Genomic DNA, 24,597 nt, shown 5'->3' on the forward strand with positions numbered 1-24,597 from the left:
GGGGAGTTGGGGACTGCAGCCTAGAACTTAGCTTCCCCGACCTCCCCAAACTCCAGTCTCGTCGGGATTAAGGGAGTAAATCCCTGATGCCACAGACCAGGTCAAGGACAAGTTCTCCCCCGCCCTACTCCCCCCTCCTGGGTGGGAATTCACCCCCCTTCGCGGATGAAAGGTACTAAATAGACGCGAAGGGAGGGGTGGTGGCGGGCCCCGGCCCCTTGATGTTCCGGTTGAACAGGTGCTGGTGAAAAGGAGGCGGACCCGGCGGAAGAGTCGGCCAGGGGGGCCTGCGCCGAAGTGGGGGTAGCCTCTTCCACGCCTCAGTCCTCCGGCCGGTTTTCCCCCCTCCTCTCGGTCAGCCCCTCCCCCGCAGGAAGCGTTCCCGGCCCCGACGCCTTTGAAGTGTCGCTGAAGCCCCCAGGGCTGCTTCTCCCCTCCGCCACCCCGTCTTACTCTGCGGGAGTGTGACCTTTGGTCCCTGCGGGTGTCCACCCCCCTTTAGGAAGTAGGGGGGTCAGGTTTCGTCCCCCTTGCCCACACCGGCCTTGGGGATGAAGCCTTCGGGTTGACGACGCCCCCTCACTTCTTCCCCAGACCCAATTTCAGGGACTTTAATACTTTGGGGTGCTGTGTGTGAGTCTATGTTTTGTGTTTGTGTACATGTATCGAGCTCAAGTGTAAATGTGTTGTTCGTGAGCACTTCCGCAGTAGTGGCTCTCTAACTCGCGTGGGTCTCTAAGGGCGCCTGAATGGCTGGACCTGGGGTGTGCCCCTCTGGGAGGGTAGGGTAGTGTGGCTGGATGAAGCTAAGAGTGAGTCTGTGTGTCTGTGGGTGCCTCGGCGTGCTTCTGAGGAGTCTGAGTCCCTGTGCGTGCGTGCGTGCCTGTGAGCTGGACCGGAAGCTCCCCGAGGGCAGGAACACCCGTTTGTTCACGGCTCTATCTCAACGACTGCACATAGTAAGCATTCAATAAATATTTGTTGAATGAACAAATGTCTGCGTGTAACACTGTCTACCCTCCAGACTGGCCTCCGAGGGAAGAGCCCTCGAGCGGCCACCCAAAAAGACCCCCGCACACCGAGGGGTGAGCAGCCCACGTCGCTCCGTTGCTTCTAGCTCCCCTTCCCCTGATCTCCACCTCCAAGTTTCCTTGGGGTTGAAGAACAGTCGCAGACGAAGACCTGGGCGGAAGGGGCTGGCGAATCGGAGACCCGGGGCCGAGACCGAAGGGCAAGCAGATGGAGGGCTCAGGAGCGCCAACCGAGAGCCATAGAAAGAAAAAGGAAGAGGGAGAATGAGCGCGGAGCGAGCGAGAGAAAAGCTCCCTACCAAGCCAGGCTTTGTTCCCTGAACCTAAGACTTTACCCGGCGGCGGGCGGCGGGCGGGCCGGGAGCGAGCGAGCGGAGGCGCGCGGCCATGGCTGCCGCGGCCGGGCAGGGGGGCCGGGGAGGCGGCGCGTGAGCGGGCGGCGCGGGGCGGGCGGGCGCCCGCGATGTGCCACTCGGCACCTCCCCCGCCGGGCCCGGGCTGCGCGGCGGCCGGGCGGCCCTGGTAGCTGGGCGTGCGGCGCGGAGGGGGCGAGCCCGGCGCGCGGGTCTCATTGTTGGGGGGGGGGGCCCGTCGGGGCATGAGGGCGAGAGCACGGCGGGGGGGGCGGCCAGACAGAGCGAGCGAGGAGGAGGAGGAGGAGGACGCCGAGGAGGAGGAAGGAGGAGGCAAAGAAAAGAAGCGGCGGCGGCGGAGGAGGAGGAGGAGGGAGCGAGGAGGCGCGCGGCCCCCCGCTCCCTCCCTCCCCCCCTGACCCCCGACCCCCGCCGGCCGGCCCCCCGCCCCAGCCCCGGAGGGAGCTCATGGGAGTATGAAGGAGATGGTAGGAGGCTGCTGCGTATGTTCGGACGAGAGGGGCTGGGCCGAGAATCCGCTGGTCTACTGTGATGGGCACGCGTGCAGCGTGGCTGTCCACCAAGGTATGGGGGTGGCCCGCGGGGGGGCGGAGGGACCCAGGGGGCGGCGTGGGCAGGGAGCCCCCGGCCGCGCCCTCTGGAGACCTCCCGGGGCTCGGGCGCCCCTCCCCCACCCCACCTGAAGAGAAGGGAGGAGTCGGGGGGCTGCCCCCGCCCGGTCCTGGAGGACCGGGTCAGGCATTGTTTTCTTGCCTATTGTTCCAGTCCCGCGCCCCCCACCCCAAGTTGAGGGAGTTTGGGGACAGTCTAGGGGCCAATGAGTGCACTCAACGCGCCCCACACCGTCAGTGTCGGGGCTGCTTGGAGAATGTTTACCTGCGAGGTGTACCCTCCCGCCCGGTTATTTTGGTCCCGGCTCTCGGAGGGAGAGGTCAAGGGGGGGGTCATCCTCCCCTCCAGCTTCCGGATACTGGGAGGAGCGGAATTGGGAAGGGAGGAGAAGGGTCCCAGGGGAGAGGGGACTCCTAAAATCCTCCGGGAAAGAGTTGCGGATAGGAGAGAGGTTGCGCAGGGGGCCGGGAATAGAGAAGAGGGAGGTTTGGAGTTTCCCCCAGCAGCACATGGTTCGGGAGTTAACTCCTTGAGGAATCTTACCGAGGGCGCAGACTGGCATCTCCCGCCTGTCTGGCACAGCCAGCTGCCCCCCCCTTCCTGGGACAGCCCTTAATCCTGTCGCTGTCGGGTCTTCCCGCCACTCTCCTATTGGTTACCTGCACTGCACCTGCTCTCGGCCTTGACTTTTGAGCTGTACCTATTATAGTTAGTGGCAGAAGATGAGCTCCCTAGACCCCCGACTTCCCCGCCTCTAACATTACTGGCCCTTTAAGAAATGCCCCCCCCCCAATAACAACAAAACGCGTTTGTCTATCGTAAATGTTGTTCCGCTGATTTTCTCTTCCTGATGATGAGGACTGGTCCTGGCAGGAGCTGGGAAACAGAAAGCTGGGTACAGAAAGGGCATGAGGGGAGGATCTTCTAGAAGTTTAAGGTCAAGGACTCAGACTTCCCACCTCTGCTTGGAGGACTTGGTTGTGTGGTTGAAAGCTGGCTGCGTGCTGTTGGGCATTCCTTGTGGTCCTGCTGTCTAGTGAGTGCCCCCCAGGCTGGGAACAGCCCCCTGGCCTAGTTCCTTAGAGTCACCCCCTTCCCCCAGTTATTCTGGGAACAGCCCCTGGTGACAGATTTGTTTGGTGATTCTCCTCCCTCATCCCCAGCTTGCTATGGCATCGTCCAGGTGCCAACAGGACCCTGGTTCTGCAGGAAATGTGAATCTCAGGAGCGAGCAGCCAGGGTGGTGAGTTTGAGACTCCTCTCTCCCCTCTGTACACCTGAGCATCCCCCCCCCACTCCCCACCGAGCTAGGGGACTCTGAGGCTGAGGCTGGGGTGGGACTGTCACACAGGATTTCCTGTTTCCTGCACACCTATCACCAACCCCATCTGTCCCTCAGCTTATCCCTCACTCTGCGTCACCTCAGGCACCGGGCCTTTTATTTTTGTTTGCTTGTTTGTTTGAGCTTTTTATTATGGGAAGTTTCCAACCTGTACAGAAGTAGAGGGAATGCTCTAATGAACCTCACGTTGATGTGGATCACCCGTCTTCAACAATGATCACTCGTGGTCAATCCTGTTTTCTCTGTACCCCCACCAGTTCCTCCTTAGACATCTTATCATTGCATCCTGGGGTCCTCTGAATGTGTTCAGGGAGGGCCCAGCTCAGCAGATCCCCCACCCGCTTTGGGAAAGCCCACCTCCCAAACCCCTGTGCCCCCTTTTATTGGCAGAGGTGTGAGCTGTGCCCACACAAAGATGGGGCATTGAAGAGGACTGACAATGGAGGTGAGGGGGGTGCTGAGCCCCAGGGCTCATTTACTGAGGTCAGCAAGGCCCCTTGAGCAGGGTCTGGGAAGGCAGGAGTGGTCTGTGGGTGGGGGTGGAATGCAGAGGCTGGTTTCCTTTCCCTTCCCTGGCTGGCAGTGGAGTCTGATGGGAAGGCCATGGAGGAGGGGACCATCTGCAGTATGGGGTTGTGAGAGGTGGGGGTCTTGGGCTCGCCATCGCAGCTGAGGCCAGCCCCACACTGCCCCAGGCTGGGCCCACGTGGTGTGTGCCCTCTACATCCCTGAGGTGCAGTTTGCCAACGTGCTCACCATGGAGCCCATCGTGCTGCAGTACGTGCCTCATGATCGCTTCAACAAGGTCAGCGGCCCCTACCGTGCCCCATACCAGTCCCTTCCCTAGCCAACCATTCTTGGGTCCCTCCAGCCCTTCCTTCATCCAGTGTAATTTGATTCTGTCCAACCTACACTTTCGGGGAACTCACGAGGAGGGTAGGCACCTTCCACTGATAGATTCACGCTCGTGCTCTGGAACTCAAGTGAAATAGTAGGCTCCCTTGCAGAAGTACTGCCTGAAGGTAGACCTTAGCGAGCAGTTCACTTATTCATTCACTGAGCACATTTTACTGAGTGCCTACTATGTGCCAAAACTGGGGCAAGATGCTAGACACACAGTGTTTAGATTGATCAAGACAGGTGTGCTCCCTGCCCCACGGAACTCACACTTCTGGGTGGGAAGACTATAGATATCAATAAACAGGCAAATAAAGTAAATGCAACTTGTGTTAAGTGCTGTAAAGAAAACAAACAAGGTACTGAAATAAAGGATACCTTGCGGGGGGGCGGGGGGGCTTACTTTAGATAAAGTAGTCAAGGAAAGAGACATTTTGGTTGAGACCTGGGGGATGAGAAGGAGCCATCCTTGATGAGGGGGGAGAGTTCCAGGTACCAGGCAGAAGGCATAGCATGTGCAAAGGCCCAGAGGTGGGGATGAGCTCACCGGTGAGGAAGGCAGACACAGTCCCTGGCCTTATCGGGCTCACCGTCCAAGGACTGCACTGTCCAGTATAGTAGCCACTGGCCACATGTGGTTATGTAAATTAATTAAAATCAAATAGAATTTAAAATTCAGGTCCTCAGTCACACTAGCCACATTTCCGGTGCTCAGTAACCTTACGTGGTCTGCGACTGCTGCATCAGACAGTGCGGTAGAGAACAGTTCCATCACCGCCAACAGTGCTGTTGGATAGCCCTGACTTAGGATCACGTGGAGAGGATGGAATTGAGGGGGGAGACCAAAGGATCCCTCAGGTGGAAGGGAAGAGGGCACGATTGTACTGTATCCTGCAGACATGTTACATCTGTGAGGAGCAGGGCCGGGAAAGCAAGGCAGCCTCAGGAGCTTGCATGACCTGTAACCGCCACGGATGTCGACAAGCTTTCCATGTCACCTGGTGAGAGCCCCGCCTGCCCTGCACCCACCCTGAACGTTCTCTAGCCAGCTGTACCAACCCCCTCCGAGCTTTGCCATGGGGGGCTGCTAAAGAGGTTCATCCTAGCTGCTGTGTCTTTGGAGATGAGGGCAGTGCTTTCGTTGGGTGGTCTTGGCTTCACCCCCGCAGGGATCTAGGAGGGTGCAGGGGAGGTGGCCGGTCTGGTTTGTGGCCACCCTTCTCAGGCTGACCTTTCTCGGTTAGTGCCCAAATGGCAGGCCTGCTGTGTGAGGAGGAAGTGCTGGAGGTCGACAATGTCAAGTACTGTGGTTATTGCAAATACCACTTCAGCAAAATGGTGAGTTTCATCTGGGCATGAATGGGTCAGTCAGCCATGGTTTAGAGGGTATGGGCTCCAGGCCAGGCCAGTGCCTGGGGCTGGGAGGACAGACGTGGAAGGAACTATGTCCCTGCCCTTGAGGAGCTCACCACTGGATGAGGAATAATTGAAGCACAGTTGAGGGGTGTGAATCAGAGCCGAACCAGGCTCCATCCAGAGGACGGAGCTCAGGCCCTGCCTGTCAGTCTGGGAGGCTTCAAGGAAGAGGCAGCATTTAAGCTGAGCCAACATTTGTGGGGCTCGCTGTGTCCCAGCCTCTGTACTAATCTCTTTATGTGTGTTTTTTTTTATGTGTGTTTTTTTGTGTGATCGTCCCCCAAACCCTAAGAACTAGGTGTACTGCATTTCCCCGTTTCTATGGATGAGTAAGCTCAGACCCACTAAGATTCTGTTATTTATCTCCCAGCTGGTGTGTGGGATTCAGAACAGACAGTCTGAATCTCCTCAGAAGCCTGCTGAGCAAAGACAGAGAGAAAGGAATCCCAGGCAGAGGGACTGGCGTGGGTAAAGTCCCGAGATGAGAAAGCATTCATAAGCGGCAGAACGGGGTGTGGGGGAGGGACAAGGCAGGAGATGAGGCGAAAAAGCCCAAGCAGGGCCAGAGCTGGACTTGCTTCTGCCCCAGGTTCAGGGGCCCAAGGAGAGGTGGGAGAAGGGGTGCTAACCCATGTTTGTGGAGAGACGTGCATTTCCAGAAGCTGTGGGGTGTCCTGGAGAGGTATGCCGTGGCCTGACTGGGAAGGCAGCTTGGACCTCACCCCCAGGCTACAGGCTTATAAGGCTGCTTGAAAGCAAGAGGGTAACATGATCAGATTTGTGTTTTAGGAAGATTACCCTGGCAGCCACTGTGAAGCCAGATTTGAAGGGCCAGGGCGGCGGCTGGGAGACAGCTGTGAGAAAGGGGGGATGGAGGGATGAAGCTGGGTTCTAGAACCATTTCTAGATAGACTTGCCTACATGTCAGGGTAGCTGAGAAGGAGGAGTTGAGTGTGGCACGTAGGATTCAGGCTCTCAGTGCTGGGTGGATGAGGCTTGAGCACCTGAGGGCGCTGTGAACAGGTGGTGCAGTACGCTTCTGTAGGGCTAGCGTATGTCCTGGTCTGCCCCGGAGAGTCCCAGTTTGTGCCTTTTGCCCTGGTGTAATTATTAATAGCTCCCCCTTTCATTTTCAGAAGTGTCCTACTTTGGATCATAAGTCATAGGGTCATCTAGGTGCAGGGTTTGATATCAACTTAAGACAACGTAGGGAGCTCGGTTTGGTTCATAGGAGGTGCCAAGTGGGGATGTTCAGATTTGGTGGCTGTGAGGCCCCCGGGCAGGGTGGTAGTGGCAGCCCCAGGTGTATAAGGCTGGGGCTGGAATCCCCGGGCGCCCATCAGGTAGGGGGCTCAAGTGTGAAGAGAACCATGAGGTGGGGAGTTCAGAGCTCAGCAGAGTAGAAGCAGTGCCCACCGCTGGGGAGGGATGGGGTCAGACGAGGCCTGAAATTAGTGCTTGCATTTGACGGTTGGGAGGTAGTGGGTGGCCTTAGAGGGAACAGCTATAAGTCTAGGACAGGTGAAGCCATCAGCCCAGGCAGTGGGGAGTCCAAGGCCCTGGCCGGGGGAGGGGGGGGAATGGCAGCACAAGTGTTGTCTGGGTTTTTCTTATGGATGTTTACTCCCCCCTGCCTCCGCTTCTTAAGGGCAGCAGGTCCTTTGGGACAAAAGGAACCACTGTGTTTGGTGGAGGGCCAGGAACAAAGGAGAAGGGGTGATGGCTGGAGCAAAGTGTCTGGAGGAGAGGATGGGGTATGGAGTACAGGGGAGCAGGGGCTCCCATGAGGGCTGTCCTGTATGTCCTCCACCCCAGGGAAGGAGGTGGTGGTGGGCCGTGGCCCAGGGCCTGAGAGGGGCCGAGAGGGCACCGTGAGAAGAGGTGGGCGGAGAGTGAGAGGCCTGCCTCCATCCGTGCCTTGCTGGGCCAAGACGCCCCACCTGTCTGGGCCTCAGTTGCTGCTGAATCTTGTGCACTGGACAAGCCAGCGGGGAAGCCAGGATTCCAGTCTAGGGAATGCACTTCCATTGAGCAGAGTATCATTAAGGACACAGGGTCCTCTTAGTGACGGGCAGTGTGGGGGTGGGGGGTCCCTGATCTTCAGGAACCTTTTCCTAGGCTAGTGGGAGGAGGTTATGGCAGTTCCTCTCGGTTCTCTCCCCAGAAGACATCCCGGCACGCGAGCGGGGGAGGCAGCGGAGGAGGGGGAGGCACAGGGGCAGGCGGTAGCGGCTTTATCGCTGGCCGGAGGAGCAGGTCGGCCTCGCCGTCCACGCAGCAGGAGAAGCACCCTTCCCACCACGAGAGAGGCCAGAAGAAGGTAAAAGTCTTCTCCCTCTAGCCCTCCTGCCCACTCACAAACACCTGTTTCTTTCAAGAAGCCACCCAGGTCTCCGGAAGGCCATAGGGCTTACCCCCTTCCTTCCTCTGAGGCCACTGAGGGCAGAGAGGGGACTGAGGAAGTGACATGTGAGGGTCACGGAGGGTGAGGTGAAGGCTTGGCTTCCCTGGGGCTCTTTGTATCTGTGTGGTTCCTCCGTGTCCTCCCCATGACACGACAGTCCCCAACATTTGCACACACGCCACAGTCTAGCCATGTGTCGGTCCAGTTTGTAAGTGCACACGCGTGCGTCCCCGCCACACGTCACAGTGTGCCTGGCCCCCGTCCCTCCGCACAGCTCGGTGTCCCGGGTGTGTGCTCACATGAGCGGTGCTCTGTGTCGCTGGCATGATAATGGGACGGGCTATTTTTAGCAGGCAGTGAGGAGGAGGGGGAAGGGCTGTTGGCTCTCAGAGGAACCTGCCTGGGCCACTCCTGTCCCGCCAAAGTCCCCCAGTCCCTCCATAGGGGGAGATGGTGCCCACAAAGCCTTGTCCTTGAAAGGACCCCACTCCCCACATGCATGTGCTGTGTTTATCCTGACCCAGACTGTTCCCCAACATCAGTTCCAGTCCCTTCTTCCTCCCCAGAGTCGAAAGGACAAAGAACGCCTTAAACAGAAGCACAAGAAGCGGCCTGAGTCACCCCCCAGCATCCTCACCCCACCTGTGGTCCCCACTGCTGACAAGGTACTGCTGCCTACACCCAGGAGGGATGGCCACAGCAGCGGGAGGGAGGCACGGGGTGCGGGGTCAGGGTGAGCACCCCTGGGAACCTCCTCAGCTTCATGTTAATATGCCTCTGCTCCCCACCCCACCCCGCTCTACTCCTCTTCTAGCCCAGGAGGGGCCTCTGCTCCTCAGCCCAACCAGGAGAGGTAGGGGTGGGGTGGGGGGCACCACCCTGCCTGCTGGCTGCCAGATGTTCACATCTGCCTCTGTCCAGACAGAGGGCCTCGGCACTGGGCTCCTGTCTGCAGGTACAGTACTCAGGTGTTTCTCTGATTTTCTGGGGCCCATTTCCCCAAAGAGAGGCAGAGAGGACCCCTTCACTCTCATCCCTCCTCCACATCAGGAGGCTGCCCAGAGCCTGTCGCCTAACCAAAAGCCCACTCCATGCAGGCCGGAGGGACTGAAAGTGTGGCCCCTGATGGCTTGCGGGGCAGGCCTGTGGACCACACCCTGAAACCCTCACCGAGCCCACCTTCCCGGTAGGGGCATGGCATGTCAGGCCTGACTCCAGAAACTGGCAACATCTGGATAAGCAACCAGCAGGCCCTATCCGAGGCCAGGGAATGGCTAATCCAAGCCAGAGCAGCCCTCCCTGCCCCTCCTTCCAGCCCGTCCTCCCCATGGAAGGAGAACAGGGGCCTGGAGACGCTGCCTCCTCCTGTCACCATTACTGCCCCATTCACCTCCACTGGCCTCAGGAGGTTGGCAGAGCTCTGGGCATCTTAGCAGGAGGCTCAGGTATCAGGTTTCCAGGGTGATGTTGCTGTGGCAACTGTCCCAGTAACCCTCTCCCCTCCCTGCTGCCCAGGGCTCACCTGGAAAAGCTTGATGTCTGCGCCCTCTGGTCTTTCCCTGGGGTTTGCAGGCAGGGGGAAAGAGAGGGCTAGAGATCTAGGAGTTATCCCAGTGGCTGGGCATCCCTTTGGATGTGTTGGAGCATTCTGCCCATCCCCCTCCACCCACCCCAGCATTTCAGCCACCCCTCCCCCTGGGCCCTCTCCTCCCTTGCTCTCATAACCACATCTGGCTCCCTTCAGAACTCCAGCTGTTGAAAAGAACAAAGAAAAAGACAAGAGACCAGGGCTCCGCCCAGGAAGGGGCAGCACGGGGTGGCTCTCATTCTCCTATCCATCCTCCCTCTGGCATTTGTTCATTTACTGAATACCTGGTCTCCACCAGGAGGAAAAGCCATCCCTGGTAGTAATACAAAGCCCTAACTCACTCACCACATGCCAGGCTCCCTTCTGGAACAGGGGGATGGAGGGGATGCCTGGGGGATTTGCTCATTTAATCCTCAAAATAATCCAATGAAGTAGGTATTTTATTAACCCCATTTAATAAATGAAGAAACTGAGGCACAGAGAAGTTAAGTCATTTGCCTAAAAGCACACAGCTAGGGAGTGGTGGAGTCAAGATTTGAACCTGGGCAGTCGGGCTTGAAGGCCTGTTCTCTTAACCACCACAGGACACTGTCTCTGCAGTGTATCACTAGCAGCCATGCCATCAGAATCATCATCATTATTGACCTCATACTATGTACCTGGCATTGTGGTCCTCGTAATTCTCCAAATAGGCATAATTAGCCCCATAAGGACACTGAAGCTCGGTGAGGTTGAGAGACCACACAACATAACACGGTGGTAAACGGCAGAACCCATCAGGCTAACAGACCCCAGAGACCCCGCTCTTCCAGCCACTGCTGCCACCCTCAGACGTGGGGGACCGTATCTTGCAGTACAGTGTGGCACCTGATGGCTGACGTGGGTGGGTACACGATACCCGGAAATAAGAGGACAGAAAGATTTGTTCCACCCCAGGTAGCTATAGGGTGACTTCACGGAAGAGGGGGCTCTCGAGCTGGATTGGGAAGGAGAAGATGTTTCCCGGGAAGAGGAAGGCTAGGCTCTCCGGGCAGAGGGCTGGGCATGGAAGCTCAGGTTGTCTAGGAAGGGCATGGAGTGGCCGGGAAGCAGGCTGTCGGCTAGGTGGCTGCATCTGGGGGTGAGCATGGAGGGAGTGGTGGGGACTGGAGGGCCCAGGAATGGGGCCATTCTCCTTGAAGTTCCTCTTCCCTGCGTACACCACTTCCCAACACAAGTCCAGCCCTCTAGGCCTAAGTATTTCTTTTTTTTTTTTTCTTTTTTTGCGGTACGCGGGCCTCTCACTGTTGTGGCCTCTCCCGTTGCGGAGCACAGGCTCTGGACGCGCAGGCTCAGCGGCCATGGCTTACGGGCCCAGCCGCTCCGCGGCATGTGGGATCTTCCCGGACCGGGGCACGAACCCGTGTCCCCTGCATCGGCAGGCGGACTCTCAACCACTGCGCCACCAGGGAAGCCCATAAGTATTTCTTAAATGAGTGACTAAGAAGATACGTGCATCAATACAGGCTCTGAGACTGTTTTCATCTCTCGCCTGCCCGAGGTGAAGGACAGACAGTTTCTTGGATTCAGAGATCCCAACTCTTCACACCCAGAAGTTACAGAGCTGCCCCCCATCTCCCCAGTCTAGGAGCTCCTGCCACTATCCCCTTGCCCGAAAATCCTTCCTGAAGCTAACTCTGGGCTCCCCCAGTAGAGCCCAGACCCTGGGGGCCGGCCTCGAGCCTTCCTCTCCTCCTTCCCTCAGGTCTCCTCCTCAGCTTCCTCCTCCTCCCACCACGAGGCCAGCACTCAGGAGACTTCTGAAAGCAGCAGGGACTCAAAGGGGAAAAAGTCTTCCAGCCATGGCCTGAGTCACAAGGGGAAGAAGCTGAGCAGTGGGAAAGGTGTGAGCAGCTTTACCTCCGCCTCCTCCTCTTCTTCCTCCTCTTCTTCCTCCTCCTCTGGGGGGCCCTTCCAGCCTGCAGGTGAGTGTGGGCGTCCCGGAGGAGGCTGGGAGCGGGACAGTCTTTGGCCCTGAGCTTTTCTACCAAGGGCCTTTTTATGTTGGTTTGCGTCTCATTTGCTTCCTAAAGTGGTTGGGGTGGGGGGGATCCCCACCAAGTGACTCCCGTCCACACCCTCCCCTCAGCCCTCTCCTCTCGAGGTGGAACTCCCCTCCGGTCTCCCTCAGGGCCCACCTCTCCAACCCCCATAACCATATTCATTATCCCCTGCAGTTACGCTGTCAGGTACCACGTTTAAAGCACCAACTCTAATCTCCTGTAATCTCTGTAGTCATCGAGTGAGCTCACTAGGGTGGGAGTTATTCTCCTCCTACTTCATCACAGGTGGGAAAGCTGGAGGGCGGGGACACTCGTCCCAGGACACAGAGACAGTGGCCGAGCTGGGACAGGAAACTCAGCTTCCCCATCCCCTGACCAGAGCTCTCTCTACTAGTGCACACTGAGTGGGAGGGAGGCAGGGGATCTGGGGTCCAGCTGTAATTCCGTTTCCCCCTCTGCAGTTTCGTCCCTGCAGAGCTCCCCTGACTTCTCTGCATTCCCCAAGTTGGAGCAGCCAGAGGAGGACAAGTACTCCAAGCCCGCAGCGCGCCCCCCTTCAGCTCCTCCCTCTCCCTCAGCCCCCGAGCCCCCCAAGGCTGACCTCTTTGAGCAGAAGGTGGTCTTCTCTGGCTTTGGGCCCATCATGCGCTTCTCCACCACCACCTCCAGCTCGGGCCGGGCCCGGGCCCCGTCCCCTGGGGACTATAAGTCACCCCACGTCTCGGGGTCCGGGACCTCAGCAGGCACCCACAAGCGGATGCCCACACTGAGCGCCGCCCCTGTGCCTGTTGAGGAGGCCCCTGAGACAGGCCTGAAGGAGAAGAAGCACAAAGCCAGCAAGAGGAGCCGACACGGGCCAGGCCGTCCCAAGGGCAGCCGCAACAAGGAGGGCACCGGGGGCCCAGCCCTTCCCTCCCTGCCCGGTGCCCAGCTGGCTGGCTTTACCGCCACTGCTGCCTCACCCTTCTCCGGAGGTTCCCTTGTCAGCTCTGGCCTGGGTGGTCTGGCCTCCCGTACCTTTGGGCCTTCCGGGAGCCTGCCCAGCCTGAGCCTGGAGTCCCCACTGCTGGGGGCAGGTTAGTGACCCTTGGGGATGGAGGGTATCTCAGGGCCCAGCCAGTCTAGTGAGGCGACAGAGGCACAAACGTGCAGTTAGAAGGAAATGCGATAGAAACTGCTCCAGAAGACAAAGGATGCAGGTGACAGTCACCTCTGAGACACTCCCCCATACCCATTTTCTGCATGGTTGTAGCGGGAGAGATTGCCAACAGGACTTAACCAAGTTTGGGTTGGGGGATTAGAAAAACTGGGAATTCTCCAGGTTTAGCAGGGCAGTGGAATAAGCAGGCATGGCAAGCAGATGTCACCCAAGCAAGAAGTGACATCTTTGCAGCAAGAGGGTGAGACTGGTGTGTGGCCAGATCCAGGGGAGTGTTCTCCTTGGGGAGAGGCTGCTCTAGCCACCTGACTAAGGTGGGGCGTGGGGGAGGGGTGACTCTAAGCTTCCCTCTGTGTCTGTCTTGTGCCTGTAGGCATCTACACCAGTAATAAGGACCCCATCTCCCACGGTGGTGGAATGCTGCGGGCTGTCTGCAGCACCCCCCTCTCCTCCAGCCTTCTGGGGCCCCCAGGGACCTCGGCCTTGCCCCGCCTCAGCCGCTCCCCATTCACCAGCACCCTCCCTTCCTCCTCTGCTTCTATCTCCACCACTCAGGTGAGGCCTTACTCCTGGGTTCCGCCATCCCTGGGCAGGTGGGGGACAGCCTGCTGAGGACCCCAGCTTCCCATGGGAATTTGAGAGATGGGGCTTGCTCACCACCAGAACTTCTCCCTCTCTCTGGTCCTCTCTCCTCCCCAGCACACCTGGTCCCCTCCACCCCGGTGCACACAGTTGTGCTCTAGATCCAAGAATAACCACCAGGCTGGACTCTACCTCCTTTCCCTCAGGTGTTTTCTCTGGCTGGCTCCACCTTTAGTCTCCCTTCTACCCACATCTTTGGAACCCCCATGGGTGCCGTTAACCCCCTCCTCACCCAAGCCGAGAGCAGCCACACAGGTATGTGAGTCTCTGACCCCATTCCCCTTTCTTCCCAAAGGCCTGAGGGGCCCCTGTCACCTGCTTGTCACCCCAGAAAGGATGGAAGGGCTTTCTGGCTGCCCGCACCCTCTGGCCATTGCCCACCCTGCAAAAAAACATTCCACACACAACAAACCTACACTTTCACATTAAAACCCCCGTGAGGAGGCAGGACAGGACAGGGCAGAATAAATACTGCTCCATCTCACAAAACAAAAAGGCAGAGAGATGAATGACTTGCTCAAGTCAGTTGGGGTAGGGAAAGGCAGCGCAGCAGCTGAAATTCTGGTACCCTGGCTCCAAGCCTCGTTCTCCTACCGCTGTAGCCTACCTCCCTGCTGGCCTCTTAGTGAGTTCTTGGGATCAGAGTTTACAGAGATCCCACCAGCTGGACAACAGCCTCTCTGGGTATTCAGGAGTTAAGGGGGCGGATCACAAGTGCCCCTCCCTCTCCCTGGAGAGTCAACCCAGCCCCAGAGAGCTGATTGGTGCAGAGGTACCACCTGGACGGCTGGAGGGCGGGGCTTACCAGTTCAGGTAAGCCTTAAGGGGGCCAATCTGATTCCAGAATTAAGAACCCTACAGAGTAGGTGACTGTATTTTTCCAAAACGCAAAGTGGAATTCAGTGGCCCAACAGAGGGTTTTGACGTCTAATGTTTTAGTTTATTAATATAAAAGTCATATAAAACCGATTATAATAGCTACAGTAATTAAGGCCTTGCTGCATGCCAGCTAAGCCGTTCAGATTAACGCTTCACATTTACTACCTCATTTTAATCCTCGTAACAATCACTTCAGAGAGGTTAGTTTCAAGCCCACGGTCACACAGCAAGTAAGTATCATATCCAAGTTCAACTCAGGACTGTGTAGGCCCCAAGTTTCTATGACTCTGAAGTTGTAAGTTTCCCAGGAAAAAAATTAGGAGGTGGATCTGAAAGCCAGGCTGCAGGAGCCTTTCTGCCTAGAGAAGGAGGAAGGGACGAGATCTCATGGCTTTGCCTCCCACGGCGCTGGGTTTCCAAGCCAGGGCTCCCAGCGCCTTAAGAACTAGAACTGGCTATCTGGGGTTGGGAGATCCTGGGGAAAGGGGTCTGCGGTACGGTCCCAGATCCCGCACCCACTTCCCAGGCGGGGACTGTGAGGCCGACGGCACCTCTTCCTCGCTGATCCCTGCCCTCCTTCTCCTTCCAAGAGCCAGACCTGGAGGACTGCAGCTTCCGATGTCGGGGGACCTCCCCCCAGGAGAGTCTGTCTTCCATGTGAGGGAGAGAGTGGCGGCTTGGGGGAGGGGCTGGGAGCGGGGTGGAGGGACTGTCAGGGAGGAGAGAGCGGAGAGGCGGGCGCGGGGAAGAGGTTGGGATCCAGAGGGGACGACTGAAACCCCTAAGGCGGGAGGAGGAGGGCAGGGAGACAGGAGTGGGGGAGTGAGGTAAGCCTGAGCTCGGTTTTCCCTTCTGACCCCAGGTCCCCTATCAGCAGTCTCCCAGCACTCTTCGACCAGACAGCACCCTGCGGGGGCGGCCAGTTGGACCCAGCGGCCCCCGGAACGACTAACATGGAGCAGCTGCTGGAGAAGCAGGGCGATGGCGAGGCCGGAGTCAACAGTGAGAAGGGGTGACGTCGGGCTGGGTGACCTGTCCTAGGACACCCCCAGACTCGGTCACCTTTCTCTCCCAGGTCCCCAAACGTCTTTGCGGTTCCGCCTGCGGCCCCGCCCCTGCCTTAACTCTGGCCAACCGCTGGCCTTGCCTTTAACCCTCGCTGGGTCCTGCTCCTGGGCCCGCCCCCTCTTCGCAGGGCTGTTGGCGCTCACGACCTCCTGGCCCTTATTTTACTAAGCCCCAACTTCCACCCGCCCCTTCCCTCCCAAGCACTTGGCCTCCACCCCAAGCCTCAGGCCCCACCCGTGGTCCTCACAACTCTAGCTCCCCAGGACTCACCTGAGTCCCTCGCTAGCCGGCGCCTTCTCTGCTAGGTCTCAGTCCTATTTCCTCTGTCAGGCCCCGCCCCTCCAGGCCCCGCCCCGGTCACCTGGCCCCGCCCCCAGTCTTTCCAGGCCCGCGGGGCTCAGGCGCTCTCGCCTTCTGTCTGCAGTCGTGGAGATGCTGAAGGCGCTGCATGCACTGCAGAAGGAAAACCAGAGGCTTCAGGAGCAGATCCTGAGCCTTACGGCTAAGAAAGAGCGACTGCAGATTCTCAACGTGCAACTCTCTGTGCCCTTCGCCGCCCTGCCTGCCGCCCTGCCTGCCACCAACGGCCCTGTCCCTGGGCCCTATGGCCTGCCTCCCCAAGGTAAGGGGAATCCCACCCAGCCCGGGGATGAGGGCTTCTGCTGTGCGGTCGGAACTGGCCCTGACTCCAGCCCCTGACCTCCTTCCGTGATCTCCCTCCCTCAGCCGGCAGCAGCGATTCCTTGAGCACCAGCAAGAGCCCTCCGGGGAAGAACAGTCTGGGCCTGGACAACTCGCTGTCCACGTCTTCCGAGGTGGGCGCCACGGGGAGGGGCACCAGGGACGGGCAGGAGTGGGGAGGTGCAAGGGCCTTCTAGTTGCATCTCTACCTTGCGGCTATTGGAGGCTGGACAATGGAGTGATTGGCTGAGTAATTGGTTGACTGACCCATTCATTCTTTCATTAAATAAGTAATAATTATGAGGTGCCTACTTAGCTCCAGGCATTGGCTAAGCAATGAGTGAGCAAATCGGACAGTCTTGCTCCTGGAGACAGGCTAATCCAAGAAAATCAATAATTACAAATCAGGAAAAGTACTAAGATGGAAAATAATTTGAGGGCTATGAGAAAGAATGGAGGGTGGGGTTCTTCTCTGAATATAAGGTGGCTAGGGAAGGCCTCTTTGAGAAGTGTTTGTGAAGAGTTTATTATAGTTTGTTGTAGCTGCACACAAAATAATCCCCGTGTAATTGCTGGCAGTTGGGGGAGCCGTTGCTATTGTTATATTGTGGTTGTTTCTGGAAATCAAACAAAGTGGGTTCTTGTTCTCCCTGCTACTTTCTAAATGTGTGACTTGGGCAACAATAGTCATAATAGTAACCGACATTAATTGCATACTTGCCCTTTGTCACGTCTTGTGCTGAGACTTTTAAAGGGTTTGTGTGTTTTGTCTTCACAATAGTTTTATGGAATAGGTTCTCCTCTTACCCCCGTGTTATGAGTGAGGAAACTAAAACAGAGAAGCCACTCAAGCCATTAAATTGTGGACATGGGATTTGAGCCTGCATCTTTCACTCCAGCTGCCTGCAGAGTTGTTTAGCCTGTTTAAGAACCAGTGGTTTCACCCATAAAAAGGCAGTAACGAGTTAGTACAGGTCAGGCACTGAACCCTGGGTCTGGTTCACCAGGTGTTCACTACCGTCATCACTGTTCAGTGTTAAACAAGCATCGTGAGGGATGCTGGGCCCCTAGGAAGTGACTTGTGAAGACTGTTTGGATACTTATCCTTTATCCCGGGCCTTGCTTCTTCCTGGGTGGCTCTGCCTGGGGGAAGGGGGTGGTGGCTGTGCTCTGTGAGAATGCTGGTGGGTGCCGGGCCGGGGGCCAGAAAGGTCATGCTGGCCCCCTGCCCCTCTGACCCCTCCCTTCCCCCTCCCTCCCCAGGACCCACACTCAGGCTGCCCAAGCCGCAGCAGCTCGTCGCTGTCCTTCCACAGCACGCCCCCACCGCTGCCCCTGCTCCAGCAGAGCCCTGCTACTCTGCCCCTGGCCCTGCCTGGGGGCCCTGCCCCGCTCCCGCCCCAGCCACAGAATGGGCTAGGCCGGGCACCCGGGGCAGCGGGGCTGGGGGCTATGCCCCTGGCTGAGGGGCTGCTGGGGGGGCTGGCGGGCAGCGGGGCCCTGCCCCTCAATGGGCTCCTGGGGGGGTTGAATGGGGCTGCCGCCCCCAACCCCGCGGGCTTGAGCCAGGCTGGCGGGGCCCCTGCGCTGCAGCTGCCAGGTTGTCTCAACAGGTGAGGGAGAGCTCAGTCTGGGGAAGGGAAGGGGGAGGCTGGCTCTGGGAGGGAATCCCCCCAAACACCCACAGTTCCTCAGAAGGAAAGCTGTCCTCTGATCTTACAGGGTCTAGAATCTAGTCACCCCAGGTTCTCCTTAGATGTTAGATGTGAGTGCCCTCCAGATGGTAGCTCTCCATGGACAAAGTCGTCTGTTTATGCCTTGTACCCTAGCTAGCCTAGGTTTTCCTTCTGGGAAAGTTCTTCCCTCTGATGTGCCTCCCTCCCACTGTCCTCTCTGAGCTCAGTCCGTTTCGCTCTAGTCCTCTAATATCTCACATCCCTGCCTCTCCCCACCTGGGTCTGAGGGAGTCTGGGAAGTTAGGGGAGCAGGCGAGGAGGGTTCCGCTGTCCCTTCCCATGGTCTGTGATTTGTCCCCCTGCCTCAGCCTCACCGAGCAGCAGCGACACCTCCTGCAGCAGCAAGAGCAGCAGCTCCAGCAGCTCCAGCAGCTCCTGGCGTCCCCACAGCTGACCCCGGTAATGCCCCTCCCTTCCTGGGCCACCTCCCCTCCCCCAGCTCTGCTGGAAGGGCCCTCTCAGAGGGTCTGGGCCAGCCCAGGGAGGGCAGCCCCAGGCTGGGTGGAGGTTGCCCCTAAGGGTCATGTGGGGTCAGAGGGCATAAGGGTTAATCTCGGGGGGGCCCCTGGGCACTGGGGAAGGGATGCTGTAGTGGCCCCAGATCACATCCTAGCGAGAGGTTCTGGAGGGTGGTGAGTCCTCAGTTACTGAGCATTTCCAATTCCATCCCCAAGGCTCTTCAGTGGGGAACTTCGGGGTCTGCGTAGAGCGGTGGCCGAGCAGCAGTTGAAGCGGTGGCCGCTTCAACCAGAGCAGCCCCTTTTGGGTCTTTCTTGTGTGTTGAGTTCTGCTAAAAATTTCTTTGGAGGAAAGGAATTCTTCCTTTTAAAAAGGAGGGAGTTGAAAAAATAGAAAAATATTCATTTTCATATAAAGAAATATGAGAAAGATACATAAGAAACCAATTCAATTGGTTATCTACAGAGGTCAGATGGCAGCAGGGGTAAAAGCAAGATTTCTGAAGATAAGCCTTAATAAATCACTTTGGGTTTTGGAACACTGAAAATGCTTTGCCTATTCAAAGCAAAAATAAATGACTCTTAAGGGAAAAAACAAATGAAAAAGAGGGGAGTTGAAAACTATTGACCTCATTCAGTGTTTCTCAACTTGGGGTCATACCATCCCTGGGGACATTTGTGGTTGTCATAGCAACTGAGGAGTTGATTTAGTTGGGGGGGGGCAGGGATGTTAAACCCCCTGCACTTGGCCCCGGCTGTGCCAAGTGCTGACGGTGTGCAACCACTTTCTGGTCTGGGTGGGGACACTGAGGCCCAGAGGAGGGAGTTAGACAGAACCTTGAGTGTCTCCAGATCTTTTGCCTCATGGTCCTAGTGTGATAGGATGGTGCCCAGGCCAGTGAGGGCAAGATGACCCTGGGGACCACTGGCCAGTAAGCAATCTGGGCCCTTTGCAGGAACACCAGACTGTTGTCTACCAGATGATCCAGCAGATCCAGCAGAAGCGGGAGCTGCAGCGGCTGCAGATGGCCGGGGGCTCCCAGTTGCCCATGGCCAGCCTGCTGGCCGGGAGCTCCACCCCGCTGCTGTCCGCGGGCACTCCTGGCCTGCTGCCCACAGCATCTGCCCCACCTCTGCTGCCCGCCGGAGCCCTGGTGGCTCCCTCGCTCGGCAACAACACAAGTCTCATGGCCGCAGCAGCTGCGGCCGCAGCAGTAGCAGCAGCAGGCGGACCTCCAGTCCTCACTGCCCAGACCAACCCCTTCCTCAGCCTGTCGGGGGCGGATGGCAGTGGCAGTGGCCCCAAAGGAGGGGTAAGTAAGGGGTCCGGCTTGGGGGAGGGGCCGGGAGTGGGGCAGAGGGACCATCCTGTCTCCCTTCTCCCTTCTCTTGGGGGAGGGGCGGGGAGTGGGGCAGAGGGACCATCCAGTCTCCCTTCTCCTGAGGGAGCATTAGAAGGTACATCATCAGATGCATCATCAGAAGGAGGAAGGAAGCGACCCCTAGGGCAGCAGAGTGCCCTGCTCTAGACCCCAGGGCCTCTGCCAGCACATGGGTGCCCTCCTGCAGATCTAAGAAAGATACATTTTGTACATGGGCTAATAGCGAAAGGACCAATTAGAAAGCGGCGTTCCTCTGGGAAGACCCATTAGGAAAGGTTGTTTCCTCTTTGAGTGGACCATTTAGAAGAAGATGATGCTCTGGGTGGGCCAGTTCAAGAAAGGCCTCCCTTCTCCTTCTGAGGGCGAAGGGCCTCAGCTGGCATGCGCCTGCTTAGCTGGGTGCCCTATGCAGGGCAACGCCCCCAACACACACACAAGGTGACCCTGGTGTGCAGCCGCCAAAGCCCAGACCCTTACTGCACCCAACGTCAGCTTTCTTGACCCAGGAAGCTATTCTCAACTGGGTGTTAGGACCAGACACCTCCCAAAGCCCCAGTCTTCCTTCCTCTTTTTCCAGACTGCTGACAAAGGAGCCTCAGCCAACCAGGAAAAAGGCTAAAGCCACCCAGGCTCCTGCTGACCCCCAAGTGGAGGGGCAGATCCTGGTCTGAGGGGTCCCAGCCTGGAGCAGGCACCTGCACCCAGACACTGGAGAGCCCCGGCCCAGAGCATGTGCTGAGGCCCGGGGAGTGTGGGGCGCTCCTGGTGCCGAGGACTGAGACCGAGAGGGGAGCCCCTTCCATCTGGCCCGCCTCCCCCTCTGCACTGGCCCCTTTGTGAGGGGCTCAGAAGGAGGACAGGCTCCAAGCCCGCCTAGGAGCCCCCACTCTCAGCGAATGTTTTGAGGTTCCCCAGAGAGCAAAGTGGGCCATGGCATAAGTGGGGGGTTGGTTGAACCCGCCACGTAAAATGGATTAGCACTTGAGTGGGATAAGTGGGGGGCTAGGCCCTGGGCCTGCCCCTGTGCGGAAGTCTTTTATGGAAGAAGGGGTGGCCCTACTTGACCTGCAGTTTCTTCCCAACTTGGGCAGATGGCAAGAGGGCTTCCTTGGACTGTTTCTCGCTGGGCCCCTCCCCCTGCCCCCGACAAGGGTCACAAGCTGAGCTTGTAAAAGCCCACAGACTGGGGGGCCGAAGGGGGGTAGGATGGCATCAAATTTGGCCCAAGCCTCCCTACCTCTGGGGGGTGGGCCCCAGTGATGGGCTGGGGGAAGGCAGGGGGTGGGTGGCCCAGCCCCCTCGATCCCCTGCCCCTTGTTTGCACTATTGGATTTAGGAGTGCCGAGGGTGGGGAGATGGAGCTGCCTGACTCAGAGAGCGTGTATGCGTGTGCGTGTGCCTGTCCGTCCGTCTGTCTGTCTGTCTACCGCTGGAGCCCGGGCAGCTGAGGGCAGGGATAGGAGCAGTGCTCTGACGAGGCCGTATCAGAGGGGCGCTCCCAGCTCTTGTTTGCACCCTCTCACCTCACCAACTTTGGTCTCTCTCTGGGGCCTGAATGGTTAACAAAAACCAGAACCGTACTCCAATACTGGAGAGTAACTGGGGGCTGGGGGCTTTGAATCAGGGTAATATCCTGCCTTTCCTCCCCCAGACTCTACATGGTCTCAGTGCCCCCTCAGCGCTCCCCTTCCCCCACTGATACTTGGTCCTGCTTCCCTGGCAAAGGGGAGCCCCAGGGATTGGGGGATGAGGCAAGGGGGGTAAAGTGCCACTTCTTTTAGTGAAACCTTTCTCCCAGGATTAGCCAGCCTGCCTTCCCGCACCCCACCCCCACCCACCAGGGGAGACTTAAGCTTACGCTGACCTACAACTGTCCCTTCACCCACCAGCTATTTCCCCAGGGTGTAGTGGGCAATTCTCACCTTAAAGAGTCCCCACCTGCCCAGAGCTTTTGGTGGCCAAGGTTGAGGGCCGGTGGGACAGCCAGGAGAGGGGCGAGGTTGAAGCCTGTGTCTGTGTCGGGTGCACTGGGGTCGGAGCCAGGAGGAGCGTGGCCAGCTTCCCTGATGACCACGTCTAGTCAGTCTCTTTGCATGTGTGGATTTGTGTGTGTGTGTGTTTCTGTTTGGGTTTTTGTTGTTGTTGGTTTTGTTTTGTTTTTTAAATAAAGAAAAGAAGATGTGTATATTTTTGGCAATGACAGAAACGTAGTGCAGATATATTTTTGCCTGTGCTGCTCAACTGGTTTTTTTCTGATACTGAAAATAATATTAATATTCCTGTTGATAAGACTTTGTAAGATGTTAGGGAGCTGATAATGGAGGGGGTGGGTGGGATCCTTCAGAGGCAATTTCTTAGGCACTTGCAAGGGCTTGGGGGGGGAGGGGGGAGGCAGTTGTGATGACCTCAGAAATACTCACTTTTTATTAACGCTAAATATCAGTTAGAAAGAAATGATAGAATTCAGCATTTTATTCATCTTCATCTATTAAGCTGTCTAACTCCCTGCCCCCAAACCACTGAAAAGAAAAATAACCTTCAGAGATTCTTAGAAGAGTTGCTCATTCACACCCACACCGTTGCCCAAGGCCGGCCCACTTACAGCCAAAGTCAGCTTCTGTTCTGGACAGTGAGGGAAGTCAATCCACCCCAAGGCCGCTGTGGCAGAGAGTGAGAGGTCCAAATGACTTAGTGCACTGGAACCAAGACCTCCCCTTCCCTCCAGCACCCGAGAGTCTGGGGTTCTCATCTCCAAGAGTCTCTGTTTTCTGACTTTCCCCAGGCTGGGGTGCAGTGGCAGGTAGGCAGGTTAGATTTGAAGGAGGGACCCAGGCTGGCTATGGATTGGTGCTGTGCCTCAATTCAGGGCAGGGGGACATGAGAGCGGTGGTGCATTTCCTCTTTCGAGGGAGCTTTATAATAGGAAAGGTGTGGAGCGCTTCAGGACGGAGTAGGGTCCCAGTGCAAGGGGTATGGCTAGCGAGACCCCCCCCCCGCCCCCGCGCCCCTGCTCCCAGCCTCAGTCCCTTTTTCTAGGATGAATTTGGATGGGGAGTAGAAAGGGATGCAGATTTATATATGGCTCTGTCTAGGGGAGGGGAAGGATGTGGTTTGCAGGGCGGAAGTGGAGTTTGAAAATGCAGAGTAGCGCTTCGTACGTCATCCCCCTCAGCGCAGAGGTGTGATTGCAGTGTGCATGCAGAGCCGCTGTCTGGCCTTGAGGTCACAACTAGTGCACGAATGTCAGAGCTGGAAGGGACCTGTCTTTAGGTGTCTTTTGAGCCAGCTCCTTGCTTCACAGGTGATAGCTCCAAGCCTAGCGGGGCAGGGGCTCAGGGGCAGAGCCAGGACCAGCCCTCAGGACCTTGGCCTCCCGGTCCTCGGCTCTCCTGTCCCACTGCGCTGCCTCCTTGTGGCTGTCCGTCTGTCCCTGTGTGTGTGACGCGTGGTGTGAGTGCAGGGCTGTGCCGGGGTGGGGGGTATCTGTGAAGCACTGACTGTCTTAGCTCAGAGCTGATGGATCCTCTCCAGAGACAATGACACTTTAAAGGTTGCCTTTTCTTCTCTAAGTTTTTCCGATTTGTTTATGAGTTTTTCCCCTCAGACTCCTAGGTCTTTTGCTGCCTCCAGGCGCCCTTCCCTTGAGGCCGATGAGAGCACCCCTGCCCACTCCTGTCCTGACTTCTAGGGAAGTACTCCTAGGAAGGGAGCCAGAGCCTGGGAAAGAGAAAGAGCCAGCTCTGAGAAAGGGTGACCTTCTCCACACTGCCCTTTCCCAAACTGGAAATGCAGACAAGTTTTCAAAGGCACAGGCTCCCCCTGCCAGCTTCCAGCATCTTCCTTGGTGTGTGGTGGGCCAGAGTTAAGGGTAGGCAGCCTGCTTCCAGTTCTCCTTTATCCCAATTTATTTCCTGGGGAGAGGTGCCTGGAGGGATTAAGGTCACTTCAGTTGGGAATTTGCAGGAAAGCGGGGCATAGTACCCTGGCTCCCTCCGGTCACATCAAACCAGATTAAAAGTGTGTCTGGCTCCCAACCACTTTGACTTGATCTACTGAAAAGTTGGGGACTGAGGGCGTGCCTTCATTGCCCTATGGTCATGTCCTTCAGCCCAACTTGGGACTTAGGTGGTGGGACTGGAGACCCAAACCCTGGCTCCTCGCCTGTCCCCCCCTTTCCGCCCCAGCCTGTCTCAATGTAGTAGACCCTTCCTAGGGGAGCAGGGAGGGGAAGCTACAGTTTGCAAACCCAGGGGCTCCTTTTTAATTCTTTCTAAAGCCTCCTTTATATCCTCAACCCAAAAGGCAATGCCCCTACCCTGTCACCTCCAAGCCTGGAATTGTGCATAACTCGGATCTTGTATCTTTGTATAACGGATGTTATTTGTACGAAGGGCAGTTCGTAAACAGCACTTGTTCTTTTAATAAAAGAATGTTTTACAAAAAAAAAAAAAAATCCAAAGAGACCCTGCTTTGTCTGGCTTTACTGAAGGGAAAGGGAGAGGGAGTGCCATCCGTGGGAGCCTTGGGAAGGGATCGGGGGTCGGGGGATGGTCAATGAACATTTCTTTAAGCACCTGGAATAGTAGTTCAGAGACCAAAATGCACAACATATCCGAAATACCCTGCATATTGAAAACGCAGATACCTGTGCCCCACCCATAAGAATGTAATGTGTAGGCCTGGGCCAGGCGCGAATCCGATAAAACAAGCTCCCGAGGCGACGAGATGTGTCCGCACCGCGCTTCTAGAAGCACTGCCCTAAGGCTCCGCAAGAGAAAACGGTTCCGGTCAGGGTCCCCGCTCGCAAGTGGGGGGCCCGGGAGGCGCAGGCAAGGAAATGAGCGGCGATGCTCCGCGCGGGTCATTCGCAGACACGCGGGAACCAA

General features: G+C 57.4%; 1 protein-coding gene across 2 annotated transcripts; it reads left to right on the forward strand.

The window, feature by feature from the left end:
• The first annotated feature begins 1,819 nt into the window (after positions 1–1,819).
• MLLT6 (MLLT6, PHD finger containing) lies at positions 1,820–24,065 on the forward strand. 2 transcript variants are annotated; one of them, XM_060135554.1, is made up of 20 exons: positions 1,820–1,969; positions 3,181–3,260; positions 3,750–3,804; positions 4,055–4,164; positions 5,154–5,257; positions 5,501–5,594; positions 7,837–7,992; positions 8,643–8,741; positions 11,409–11,628; positions 12,168–12,782; positions 13,239–13,420; positions 13,654–13,762; positions 14,977–15,043; positions 15,249–15,388; positions 15,879–16,076; positions 16,181–16,269; positions 17,399–17,748; positions 18,180–18,270; positions 19,286–19,642; positions 20,289–24,065. In XM_060135554.1, the coding sequence occupies exons 1-20, from the start codon at positions 1,861–1,863 to the stop codon at positions 20,328–20,330; spliced, it is 3,267 nt and encodes a 1,088-aa protein (XP_059991537.1). In that variant the 5' UTR covers positions 1,820–1,860; the 3' UTR covers positions 20,331–24,065. The 2 variants fall into 2 exon arrangements, with proteins under 2 accessions (XP_059991537.1, XP_059991538.1); XM_060135555.1 differs by lacking the exon at positions 17,399–17,748.
• Positions 24,066–24,597: the final 532 nt, after the last annotated feature.

This window comes from Lagenorhynchus albirostris, chromosome 20 (genome assembly GCF_949774975.1).
Source record: "Lagenorhynchus albirostris chromosome 20, mLagAlb1.1, whole genome shotgun sequence".
Lineage (NCBI taxonomy): Eukaryota > Metazoa > Chordata > Mammalia > Artiodactyla > Delphinidae > Lagenorhynchus > Lagenorhynchus albirostris.

What these genes read in the sequence shown, in the direction of transcription:
- MLLT6 (XM_060135554.1), top strand. Translation starts at nt 1,861, where the DNA reads ATGAAGGAGATGGTAGGAGGCTGCTGCGTATGTTCGGACGAGAGGGGC. An exon ending in GAAGAGGACTGACAATGGAG is followed by an intron (nt 3,805 to 4,054) that starts GTGAGGGGGGTG and finishes ACACTGCCCCAG; the next exon opens with GCTGGGCCCACGTGGTGTGT. An exon ending in CTCATGATCGCTTCAACAAG is followed by an intron (nt 4,165 to 5,153) that starts GTCAGCGGCCCC and finishes TGTATCCTGCAG; the next exon opens with ACATGTTACATCTGTGAGGA.